The sequence below is a fragment of the Macaca fascicularis genome, chromosome 16 (assembly GCF_037993035.2).
Source record: "Macaca fascicularis isolate 582-1 chromosome 16, T2T-MFA8v1.1".
Classification (NCBI taxonomy): Eukaryota; Metazoa; Chordata; class Mammalia; order Primates; family Cercopithecidae; genus Macaca; species Macaca fascicularis.
The window spans coordinates 65,800,229-65,812,305 of NC_088390.1; the positions used below are offsets into that span (position 1 = coordinate 65,800,229).

Genomic DNA, 12,077 nt, shown 5'->3' on the forward strand with positions numbered 1-12,077 from the left:
ATTGTGCTGCTGCACTCCAGCCTGGGGGTGACAGAGCGGGACTCCGTCTAAAAAAAAAAGTCAGGCTTGAGGAAGGTTTGAAAGTCCTAGTGGACAGTGAGGACAACTGTGAGAGACACAAGGCAGCATGAGGGAAGGGACAGACTGAACCAAGCTGGGGAGACATTCAGGGTGGAAAAGAAGAGCAGTCCCTTCACTGTGGTTGAGACCTTTTCCCTTTCATCTTTCAGGTCTCATGAATGTGGGTGTAGGTTTGAGCACAGAGTTGGAATTCCTACAAGGGATTCTTGCTGCTGCTATAACCACCCCATCCTCACCTGTGGTTTAAGAGGACGGAGATGGCCGGGAGCGGTGGCTCATGCCTATAATCCAAGCACTTTGGGAGGCCAAGGCAGGCAGATCACCTGAGGTCAGGAGTTCGAGACCAGCCTGGCCAACATGGTGAAACCCCATCTATACTGAAAATACAAAAATTAGCTGGGCGTGGTGGTGTGTGCCTGTAATCCCAGCTATTCGGGAGGCTGAGGCAGGAGAATGGCTTGAGCCCAGGAGGCGAAAGGTTGCGGTGAGCCGAGATCACACCACTGCACTCCAGCCTGGGTGACTAAGCTAGACTCTGTCTAAAAAAAAAAGAGAAGGACAGAGATAAGACAGGCTGCCCACAGGGAGGTCTCCAGATGTCTTCTTCCTTGTTCCTCTCTTGCCGTTCTTAGATGATTGGTACCAAGCTCAGGGAAGGCCCACCTTCTGGTGCCTGCCCAGCCCCTTGGCCGTCTCAGTCCTTCCCCTCCTTGACCTAGGCTCCAGGCCCTAAGTAGTGGCTCCTCCCCCAAGGGACCCAGCAGTAACCACTTTGCTGCACTATGTACCCTCCCCAGAGAATCCAAGGATGGAGAGCCAAGCCTGCGATCAGCTGCCCGCACCATGCCCAGGAGGAAGAAAGGCTACTGCGAGTGCTGCCAAGAGGCCTTCGAGGAGCTCCATGTGGTGAGCCCCTTCCCCGCTAAGCAGCTGCTCCCAGAGTGCCTTGAGGGATCCTGCTCACTGGGGATGAGTCCTTCCTGTGCAATCTCCACGCTGCTGTGGCTGTGTCCTCCAGGGCCATAGCATGGGCTGGGAGGTCAGCTTCCATGTCCCCCTCCCCCCAGGCCTCATGTAATGCCCTGTCCTCCTCTCGCCCCCCGGCAGCATCTTCAGAGTGCCCAGCACCAGGGCTTTGCCCTAGAAGCCCATCCATATGCAGAAGTGGACAGGATCATTGCCCAGCTCAGCCACAGCTTTGTAGACATCCCTTTCCAGGCCGGCCTCCCCAGGTGAGTGCCGTGCTGGCAGGCATAACTGCGTCTGCACTCTCCTCTGTTGCCCTCTGGGTGGGAAGAGACCCTCAGGTTGGTGGCTGCTGGGACCAGACTGTGATGTTTTCCTCTTTTCTCACCTTCCTTTCCCCTCATCCTCAGTCCTGTTTGTTTTGGGGGTGGCCAAAAAAAAATTAAAAGACCTCCATTTGTGGCCTCAGTTGATGAAGACTAGACCCAGACCAGACTGTGGCTCCCTTCCTACCCCACGGGCTTTGATGTGGATGATAAGCAATTCCGGCCAGGGAGCAGGGGGATAGTTCTCGGGCCTCTCCTAGATAGGTGAAGAGTAAAGTCTTTCTCCCTCTGTAGAAGTCACCACCAGAAGGAAGGACTGCATGGGGTTTGGTGGGAATTCCAGGGCCCTCTGAGCTCCGCTTCCCCTTGCTGCCAGCAAGGCAGACCCTCTCCCATCTGGAGCTATGGCTTCACCTCTCACCCCAAATCTCCACCTCAAGCTCAACTCGCACAGCCAGGAACTGCACTGCTTTCTTCAGCTGCCAAAGGGCACAGCCTCCTCTGTGAAGTCATGAAATGGAATAGCCTCTAACGTATTCCTCTGGCCAGCCCCAACCACAGGCCACAGAGCCAAGAGAAGTGCACACAGTGCTAACTGCTGCGGCAGGTTCAGACCCAAACAGGAGGACTTTCACACAGGGCCTCAGAGAAGGCAGCCATCTCGGCACATGAACCGCCAGCTGTGGCGGCTCTCCCTGTGCCCTCAGCCCTGGCCCAGGCCTGCTGTGAAGTTGAAACCTGCAGCTCACTGGGTGTTTCTGTCTCAACAGGTGGTCAGGTTCCCCAGCTTCTGACTGTGACCCTCTCTGTCCTAAGACTCTGCACCCCCGCCAGCCCTCCCATCCCAGGGCAGCATCTCCCAGGATAAGGAAGGAAGACAGCTGCCAGGTGTCAGGTGTCCCAAAGCAGGATGGGACAGTGAACAGCACGCAGGCACCAGCTGAACGTGCAGGGACTGGTGAGGTACCTGAACCTATAGCAACCTGCCAGGACCTGAGGGGGTTAGTTGATGTGTTTATGGACACCCCAGAGACACTGGTGTCTAGGAACCCTGCTTGCCAACGCCTGCTGCCTAGCTCTGGTTTTATGGAACTCTCCTCTGGCCAAGACCTGGCACTTGTTGGCCACAAGCGCAAGGTTCAGTTCCCCAGTGGCAATGCTGAGAAGAGAGTGGGGGCCTCTTGGCCACAGGCTTCATTTTTTGTCCCAATAGCACCCAACCCCTGTGGCACCAGGACAACCGGTGGCAAGCATCTTCCCTGTCTTCCCCTTCCAGGCCATGAGTCCAGGCTCCTCACCTCTCTCCAGCCCTTGTGCCACTCACAGACCTGCCTCTCTCTCCCAGACCCCTTCCCCTGGCAGCCCACAGACAGACCAGGAGAGTTCTGGGCCACACAGCCCCACTGGCCGGGGGAAGGATGGCCCCCAGGGCCTGAGGATTCTGAGTGTGCAACCCCTGGCCCTGTATCCCAGGAGGCTGGCCAGCTCCCCAGCTGCCCCACAGCTCCAGGCTGGCCATCAGCCCCCCTGCACTCAGCTACCAGTGTGCAGCCCTCAGGAGCACCTGCAGAGAGCAGGTCTACCTCCCTCCTGCAGCCCCTGCCAGCCAGTGCAGGAGCCAGCTGTTCCTGATGCCTCTGGGCCCCCCAGCCTCTCCAGGTGCCCTGTCGCCCTGTCTCCCAGCCCTGGTCCCAACCCCAGCCCCAGCCCCAGCCCCATGCCGGCAGAGAGCTGCTCCTATGAGTCCCCAAGGTACTTGGCTCTTCACGGAGCCAGGCAGCTCCAGATTGAAGGGCCACAGATACAATTTATTCCCCTGCTGCGTGCTGCACACCCGGCCAGGGCTGACCAGGACGCAGGAGGGGCAGAGCCCCAGGACTTCCCCAAAAGAGCCAGAAGGGGGCCCAGGCCTGGCCTTTGAAGTCCAGCAAGCAGCTGTCACGCTCGGCTCCATGGAGCCAACAGAGCCAGCCCTCCCACTGGCCAGGTCTTTGGGAGAGAATCTGGACTGGGGGCTGCCCTCTCCTACCCCCGCCTCCTGCCATATTCCTGACCAGGCAGAGTCCACAGTGGGCTTGCCCAGCTGAGATTGGCCACCCACGCCAGGAGACAGAGGCAAAGTTGGCATGGGGAGGGACCACAAAGGAGCTGGGGCAGCAGGAGTCCTGGCCTGGCTTCCTGGCCCTCCGCAGGCCCTTGCCTCTCTGCAGAGCCGCGGGTTAGCTGTTGGTGTGCTCCACCCCCAAGCCCGACCTCCTTTCCCACGAGCATGTGGCCGCTCCTGCTTTCCGAAATGCCTGTGTTTATCCCCTCCCCCAGCCCCCCACGCTCCCGCACACAGATCCTCAGGAACATATGAAGCAGAGGAGGGGCTCGAGCTGCGCCACTCACAGAGCTCCCTCCCCCAGGCACTTAGTTGGGGCCCAGCACTGACCTTTCCCCTGAGCCCAGGATGTGGCCAGAGCCCCCTCTGGGACCCCTCTTGGCCCTTCTCTGCCTCCTCAGCTTGAGCTGCCTGCCCGGAGTTCGGCTGTTCCGGGGCCAGTGTGTCACCTGCCAACTTCCACATCACCCTCCTCCCTCGGTCCCTCCTCTCCTTCCCCAAGGACCTCCCCCCATTTCTGGCAGCCAAGCCATTAATCTGGAGACAGAAATGGGTTTGCTATCGATTCTCTGGCCACTTTTTCTTTCATTATAATTTGTACTGTGGTTCTTCTCACCCTTCTCTGTGTCCGTGGGTTTGTCTCTTTAAATGTTGAAGCTCCCGGAAGCCTGGTGCTATTCTGTATCTCCTTTCAAAGGAAGAAGAGGGGACCCAGCTGTGGGTGAGGACTCAAGTTATTAGTTTGGAAATAGAGCAACTTTGTGTACAGCCCACCTTAGAGGTCATGTTACCCCCTTCCTGTTAAATTTTACAATTAATTTTGGTTCAGGAAATGTAAATAAATTTGTTAATAACATGGGGCTGGAATGCCATATGTCAGTCCTTGATCTGCCCTCCAGTGACCCAAGGCAGGGCTGCGGGCCAGGAGCGATGGACAGAATCACTAGATGGTGGGATGGGACCTCCTGCAAGTCACACACGTGTAAGTGCCACAACCCTCCTGCCGGCCTTGCCCAAGGGCTAAGGGCTCCAGGGAGCAGGGCTGCCTCTGTCCCTGCCCAGCCTCCTTTACCTAGTCTCATCTGGTCACTTACTTGGCTCTGTTGCCTAGGGAGTGGTTGCCAGCAGAGGACATGCCCCTTCATCCCTCCCAAGAAAACTCCTTTGCCCTGATGGAGATTCCTGCTAAGGGCTCAGTCCTCTTCCCTGAAGCCAGACTGTGGTTTATGTCTGGGTGCTGCTGGGTTCATCCCTTTCCTTTTGTGACATGGGGTTGCCTCATTCCCCATGACACCACCCCTCTGCATGAGGAAGTTTCCCCTCGCCCCTGTCTCAGACTTTGATACCTTTACCTGCTGCTCGCACAAAGCCCGTGGTGCTGGGTTCGGGTGCCCTCATTGTCAGCTGCCCAGGACCCATTCCCCGAACCTCACATCCGGGTACTCTTGCCTTCCCCTCCTATCTCAATGATCATGACCTTGGACATCTCTGCCAGGCCAAACCCCAAGGCTGGAACGCTCTTCAGCCATTTCTCCATTGCAGCTTCCTGGCTGTAGATTCAGGTTAGAGGTGAACCCAGAATACCTGAGACGTGACCCAGGATGGATGGGTGCTGCTGGATGTGAATGAGGTCCCGCAGTGGCTCCTTGGCATGAGCACTGCTCAGACTCCTTTCCACTGCAGCCCCCTTTCCACATCCCCCTCCCGCACCAGATGACTTTGACCCAGACCCAGTGGACACTGCTTCATCTTGCAGTCAGTCCCTTTTCAACATGTTTCTGTTTCTTTCTGAAGAGGTGTTCTCCCTCCATAAGTCACGCTGTCTGTCCCTGGCCCTCCAGCCCACCTAGCCAACCACCCTTGTTGGTTTCCTTCTCAGACTTGCCACCTCTCCCTTCTGCCCCAAAATGCCATGCTTCTCTCCTGGAAACCACTTGAGTTGATTCAGTAAATCAACTTCAAATACTTGAAGACTCCCACCTTCTGTTCTCTGGCTCCTTCCTGCAGTCTATACCTACCGCCTCCTCTTCACCTCCTTCCCTTCCACACTTCCTTCCTGGGTAGCTCTGCCTGAAGCATTCCACTAGGATCATCTATTCCAAGGTCATGGACAGGCTACTGATGACCAAAGTTGGTTCCTTTTCTCCTTTCTTTCCTCCTTGAAGCCTGGCTCCCTTGGTCCCAGCAGCCCCTCAGTGGCCTGGTTCTCCTGTCCCCCTGCCCTTCCTCACCATTGCCCATTCCCTCGTTCGTTCATTCAGCACAGGCCTTGCCGTCTGCCCCGAGTCAGCTCGAGACACCTGAAGAGCCCTCCAGCCCTAACTGCTTTCCTCAGACTAGGTCCCGAGGCCTTTGTTCTTGCCTCTTCTTGCTGAGCCTTTCACTTCTAGGCAGATGTGGCCAATTGGTAGCTCCACCCCAACTTCCTTCTGCTGGGTGGAATGCAGGAGCTAGCTGTCCCCAACTCACACTGTGACCTCAGAAAAACGCCTCTATTACTCGGGCCTCAGTTCCCTCGTCTTTAAGGGGCTCGGATGAGATTATTTCAGGGCCCTTTCCTATAATAAAATACTGTGACCACCAGCAAATCTTTTATGTCCTTCCCTGTCCTGCCACCAGCAGGAATGCTACATACCTGAGAATTCCTCCTCATCCTGGATCTTGGCTCCCCTTCCCAGGGGAGTTTCAGCTGTGCCCAGCTCAAACTGTTTTCTTGATCTAAAAAATGGAGGTAATCTAGGCTGGACACAGTGGCTCACGCCTGTAAACCCAGCACTTTGGGAGGCCGAGCTGGGTGGATCATTTGAGGTCAGGAGTTCAAGACCAGCCTGGCCAACATAGTGAAACCGCATCTCTACTAAAAATACAAAGCTGGGCGTGGTGGTGCGCCTTTCGCTCCGGAGGCTGAGGCAGGAGAATCGCTTGAACTCGGGAGGCAGAGGTTGCAGTGAGCCGAGATTGCACCACTCTACTCCAGCCTGGGCAACAGGGTGAGACTTTGTCTCAAAAATAAATAAATACATAAATACATACATACAAAAAATGGAGGTAATCATAGTTGCTACCTTGCTAGGAAGTCACAAGAATGAAATCAGATATGTTTGTGAGGTATGTGGCACAGAGCTTGGCACACTGTCTCAATAAATAACATATTACCACAGGCACACATGCCTGTGAGGCCTCCTTCCGAAACTTACATAAAGCTTATTCTCACTAATTCCCACCTGGCAGTGTCCCTTGGTAACTGGCGTCCTCATCTCGGGTGTGCGTTTGTGGATGAAGCTGCTGAGGGACACTGTGAGACCCCCTGTCCCAGGCCCCCTCCCAAGGACCATCTCTCCTCAGCTGCAGGAGGATCCCTTGCGTGGAAGAGAAGTGGCAGTTGGGCCCTTATGGGTGTGACTGTGAGCCCCACAAACCTCCCAAAGGATGAGTGTGCCTGGGATCCTGGTGCCCCAGGTGCCCCCAACTCCTCCCTTGGTGAAGCCTGAGAGCTTTAGAGATTAAAAGAGGGGCCACTTGGACACCTGAGAGGGAGGAGCATGAGGTTTCCCAGGAGAGCTATGCAGATGAGAAGAACGGTCCTTGGATCCTGGGCTGGCATCTGAGAGGAAGCAGGATGAACTAATGTCCAAATGTTGGGCGCTTCCCCTGCTGCCACCCCTCATACCACGACATCAGGCATAGGTTCTCTCTGCACTGGGTAGAGAGAGGACACCAAGGCCCCCAAGCCGTAGAGAGGCCTGGGGTCCTGGGCAAGGGCCAGGGAGCCGGTTTGCTCCTCGGCACCTTGGACGGTGCGAGCCCCGGGTGACTGAGCCCCTTTCATGCACCAGACGCTGCTCCAAGCACGGGCAGCTCAACCATCATCCCCGAGAGGAGCACTGTGAGTGGGGCTGGTTTTCTAACCCCTGCATCATGGATGAGGAAACCAAGGCCCAGAGAGGCCAGCGGGCTTGCTTAAGGTCACACAGCCAGTTAATGGGGGAGGCAGGATTGGGACCCCAGCCCAGAGCCCTGAATCCTGCCCCCTTGACTAGCATGGTCTGTGCTGCAGGCCTTAAGACTGGGCACCAGGCCTGGATGGCCTCCACTGGCAGGAATCACTGCCCATGGTATCACCCCAGGGCTGGAGGCAACCAGCACCCCTCCCTTACCTGAAGTTGTGGAGACAAGGTCTTTGCCCTGCATCCCCAACTTGGCCCTTGTGCAGGAAAATTTGAGAGAATCGGCTGAAGGGCTAGAAGAGTGGCAGAAGGAAGGAGGCCCCGGCCTCCTACGGGAGGGGCTTCCTAAGGGAGGCCAGACCCCAACCTCTCAGGACCCCACAGCTCCCTCAGGAAGAGCAACCCCAAGGGTGGCATCAGGGCAGCAGAAACAGTGGCCCCACCCTCAAGGGATGGGCGTAAGGACTGAAGGAGCCAGCCATAGCTGAGGAGTTGGGGTGGGGCCCCCCAGGGAACCCTGTGTTTGAGGGGGAGACACAGGCCTGCCCCGATCTAAGCAGAAAACAGCCCTTGCTATCAGGATCAGGTCTGATGAGGAAGACAAGCCCTGCTCTTCTGAAGTCCCAGTGTGATGAGGGACCACCAATGAGAAGACAGACAGCCCTGACCTCAGGAAGGAAGGTGGGTGAGAGAACATGAAGCAAGCTTTCTGTGTGGGGAGCCCACGGCTCCTAAGAGAGCTGAGGCAAGCATAAGACAGGGGAAGTGGAACCTCAGGGACTGGGGACTGTGCTCAAGGGAGAGGCAAGAGGTCTAACCAAGGCCGGGTGCCGGGGCTCACAGATGTGATCTAATCCCAGCACTTTGGGAGGCTGAGGCTGTAGGATCACTTGAGTCCAAGAGTTCGAGACTGACCTGGGCAGCATAAAAAGACCCCCATCTCTACAAAAAAAAAAAAAATTGTTAGCCAAGCATTAGCCTCATGCCTGTAATCCCAGCACTTTGGGAGGCTGCGGTGAGTGGGTCTCGAGTCCAGGAGTTGAGACCAGCCAGGACAACATGATGAAACCCAATCTCTACAAAAAATACAAAAGTGCTGGGCATGGTGGCTCACACCTGTAATCCCAGCACTTTGGGAGGCCAAAGTGGGCAGATCACTTGAGGTCAGGAGTTCAAGACCAGTCTGGCCAACATGGTGAAACCCTGTCTCTACTAAAAATACAAAAATTAGCCGGATGTGGTGGTGCACACCTGTAACCCCAGCTACTCGAGAGGCTGAGGCAGGAGAATGCTGGAACCTGGTGGGAGGAGGAGGTTGCAGTGAGCCAAGATCACACCATTGCACTCCAGCCTGGGCAACAGAACAAGACTCCATCTCAAAAACAAAAACAAAAAAGCCAAGCTTGGTGACGCCACCTGTAGTCCCTGCTATTCGGGAGGCTGAGGCAGGAGATCACTTGAGCCCAAGAGGTCAAGGTTACAGGAAGCTATGATTGTGCCACTAGTTCTCCAGCCTGGGCAACAGAGAGATACCCTCAAAAAATTAAAAAATAAGGTCTATCGCCTGCAATCCCAGCACTTTGGGAGGCTGAAGCAAGCAGACTGCTTGAGGCCAGGAGTTTGAGAACAGCCTGGCCAACATGGTTAAACCCCATCTCTACTAAAAATACAAAAGTTAGTCAGGCATGGTGGTGCACACCTGTAATCCCAGCTACTTGGGAGGCTAAGGCAGGAGAGTCACTTGAACCCAGGAGAAGGAGGTTGCAGTGAGCTGAGATTGTGCCACTGCACTCCAGCCTGAGCAACAGAGTGAGATTCCATCTCAAAAAAAAAAAAAAAAAAAAAAAAGGCTGGGTGCAGTGGGCTCACGCCTGTAATCCCAGCACTTTAGGAGGCCGAGGTGGGCAGATCACCTGAGGTCAGGAGTTCGAGACCAGCCTGACCAACATGGAGAAACCCCATCTCTACTAAAAATACAAAATTAACTGGGCATGGTGGCACATGCCTGTAATCCCAGCTACTTGGGAGGCTGAGGCAGGAGAATCGCTCAAACCGGGGAGGTGGAGGTTGCAGTGAGCTGAGATCATGCCATTGCACTCCAGCCTGGGCAACAAGAGCGAAACTCCATCTCAAAAAAAGTCTAGGCCAGGCGCGGTGGCTCACACCTGTAATCCTAGCACTCTGGGAGGCAGGCAGATTGCCTGAATTTAGGAGGTTGAGAACAGCCTGCTCAACATGGTGAGATCCCATCTCTACTAAAAATACAAAAAATTAGCCGGGTATGGTGACACACGCCTGTTGTCCTAGCTACTCAGGAGGCTGAGGCAAGAGAATCACTTGACCCCAGAGGTGGAGGTTGAAGTGAGCTGAGATCTTGCCACTTTACTCCAGACTGGGCGACAGAGCAACACTCTCCAAAAGAAAAAAATATATAGTAAGTTCTGGCCGGGCGCGGTGGCTCATGCCTGTAATCCCAGCACTTTGGGAGGCCAAGGCGAGCGGATCACGAGGTCAGGAGATCGAGACCATCCTGGCTAACATGTGAAACCCCGTTGCTACTAAAAATACAAAAAAAAAAAATGAGGCATGGTGGCGGGCACCTGTAGTCCCAGCTACTCAGGAGGCTGAGGCAGGAGAATGGTGTGAACCTGAGAGGCGGAGCTTGCAGTCAGCCGAAATCGCATCACTGCACTCCAGCCTGGGCAACAGAGGGAAACTCCGTCTCAAAACAAAACAAAACAAAACAAAAAGTAGTAAATTCTGGCCAGATCTGCTGGGAGTCAGGGAACCCAGGAATATAAGTGGCTACCGGGGCCAGGGAGCCATATGACTTAGTCCCCACTGGAACTAGCCCAGGGTGCCACCAGGGAGAGTCACTCTTAGGGCTCATCAGGTCTCCCCAACACGAAGTCTAGGGTCCCAGGGCCACCGATGTGGTAGGAACATGCCTCTGGTGAAGAGACCTGGACCACAGATTGGGCTTACTCTATGGTCTTGAACATGTCGGAGGACCCAGACTCTCCCAGCCCCGGGCCCCCACTGTGAAATGACAAACCTCACCCAGCCTACTGAGGGGCACTCCTGATCAGGACTTGCTGATGTGGCCCTGGGACATAGGCAGGCTGGAGCAGACAGCCACTTTCGTGTCTGGGGTGTGTGGTGAGGGTGCAAGGGACCAGATATACCAGTCCTCTCTGGTCCCAAATGGAGGGCAGAGGTGGAAGTAGGACTAGGGGTGGCTAAGAGGAGTGAGGCTCTAGAGTAGGGGACATGCCTCTCACTGACCAGCTGTGTGACTTTGGGAAGCTCACATAACCTCTCAGAGCCTCAGTTTCCCCCTCTGTAAAATGGGGAGCACAATCTCTCCCTCGGGACTCATCATGAGTTTCCAGGAATACCACATAGTAGGCCCTCATTCCCAGGAGCCTCCTCGCGCCTACATCTTGGAGGAGGTTCTCGAGATGTCTCCAAAGCGAAGGAAGAATTGGCTCAGCCTTGCTGAGCATCTGGGTCTGGCATGGCAGGTGGTTGGGGGTGGGGGGAGTCACTTCGTTCCCTGCACTGATGTCAGCGCCTCCTGGGAAATCGCCTTCTCACCTCTCCTGGGCCTAAAATAGAGCGGGGGATGGGGGCATCACAAGCTAGAGGCAGTTCCCTCATCCCCAGCAGAGGCCCTGGGTCCTTGGGGAAGCAGAGGACCCAGGAAGGGGTTCCCTGCCTCCAATCTTGTTCTTCAGTGACTTGTGGTCCCCTAGCATGGGTACAAAAAAGGTTAGAGTGGGGACTTATCAGCTTTCCCACCTGCCATGCCCCACCACACCCCACGTCATCTCAGGTACCTGGCCTTCAGCACCCCTAGCAGAAGTCTGAGGTCCCAGCCCTGCTATTGGGACTCATCATTCCCCAGGAGCTGGGTGGAGGGCACAGCTGGGGATGTAGGTTGGGAGGTCCAGTATTTTTGCAAACAGGGCAGCCTAGTCTGACCAGAGAGGGAATGCTGGGGGTCTCCAGAGTTGTCTTCTGCTCCTAAGGATTGGGATTAGCAAGGGAGGGGGAGCCATGGGGCATGCTAGCAGCATGTAAGTGATCTGGCTAGTTTATATTTTATCTAGGGGGAAGGACAGGGCGCCTGTGAGAGACTCAGGAACCCAGACGGAGATGCCGGCCCTTCCTGATGGTTGGAGTGACAGCGATCCCTGAAGCCCTCCTAGAGGCCGGGACATCTTTGACGGGGAGAAGGAGCCGATGGGAAGGGGGTCTGGACCGCGGGCTTGGGAGGACTCCTCAGTGACACGACCCGTAGCAAAGGTGCAAGAAATCCCAGAGGCGCGGAGCCTGGCGTTCGCCAAGAGCCTCTGCCCACCCCAACCCCAGCTTCCACAGCCTAGGGTCAAGCGGGGCGCTCCGGGCTGGGGCTAGGGCTGGGGCTGGGGCAGCCTCTCCAGGGGGTACCACGACCGAAGGGCGAAAGCGGGCGCCACAGTCACGCCCCTGCCCCCGGCCCCAGACGGGCAGTCGCCGGGTCGACCGCGGGGGTCCCCCGTCCCCTGCCTCTCTACCCTACAAATCTACGAGTCCTCAGAGATGCTCAGGCAGAGGTGGCCGAGGAGGGGCCGCGGGATGAGGTCGCGGAGCGCCGCCGCCCCGCACCTG

The 12,077-nt window shown here is 56.1% G+C and overlaps 1 protein-coding gene and 1 pseudogene across 30 annotated transcripts in view; both read left to right on the forward strand.

The window, feature by feature from the left end:
* Positions 1-11,755, forward strand: part of DBF4B (DBF4B-CDC7 kinase regulatory subunit) — a 48,822-nt gene extending 37,067 nt beyond the window's left edge. For 21 of the 30 annotated variants that reach the window (XR_012425933.1, XR_012425936.1, XM_015438614.4 and 18 more), the window contains 3 exons: positions 879-987; positions 1,189-1,313; positions 2,144-4,333. Coding sequence is in view for 25 of the 30 variants with exons in the window: in XM_015438614.4 (XP_015294100.3) it covers positions 879-987; positions 1,189-1,313; positions 2,144-3,005 (1,096 nt within the window). In the remaining 5 variants the exon portion in view is untranslated. Of the gene's footprint in view, positions 1-230; positions 553-878; positions 988-1,188; positions 1,314-1,667; positions 4,334-11,536 lie in introns of those variants that run through there. The other 9 variants (XR_012425934.1, XM_045374669.3, XM_074019888.1 and 6 more) reach the window with 5 other exon arrangements.
* On the forward strand, positions 4,319-5,186 carry LOC107127770 (protein DBF4 homolog B pseudogene; annotated as a pseudogene).
* Positions 11,756-12,077: the final 322 nt, after the last annotated feature.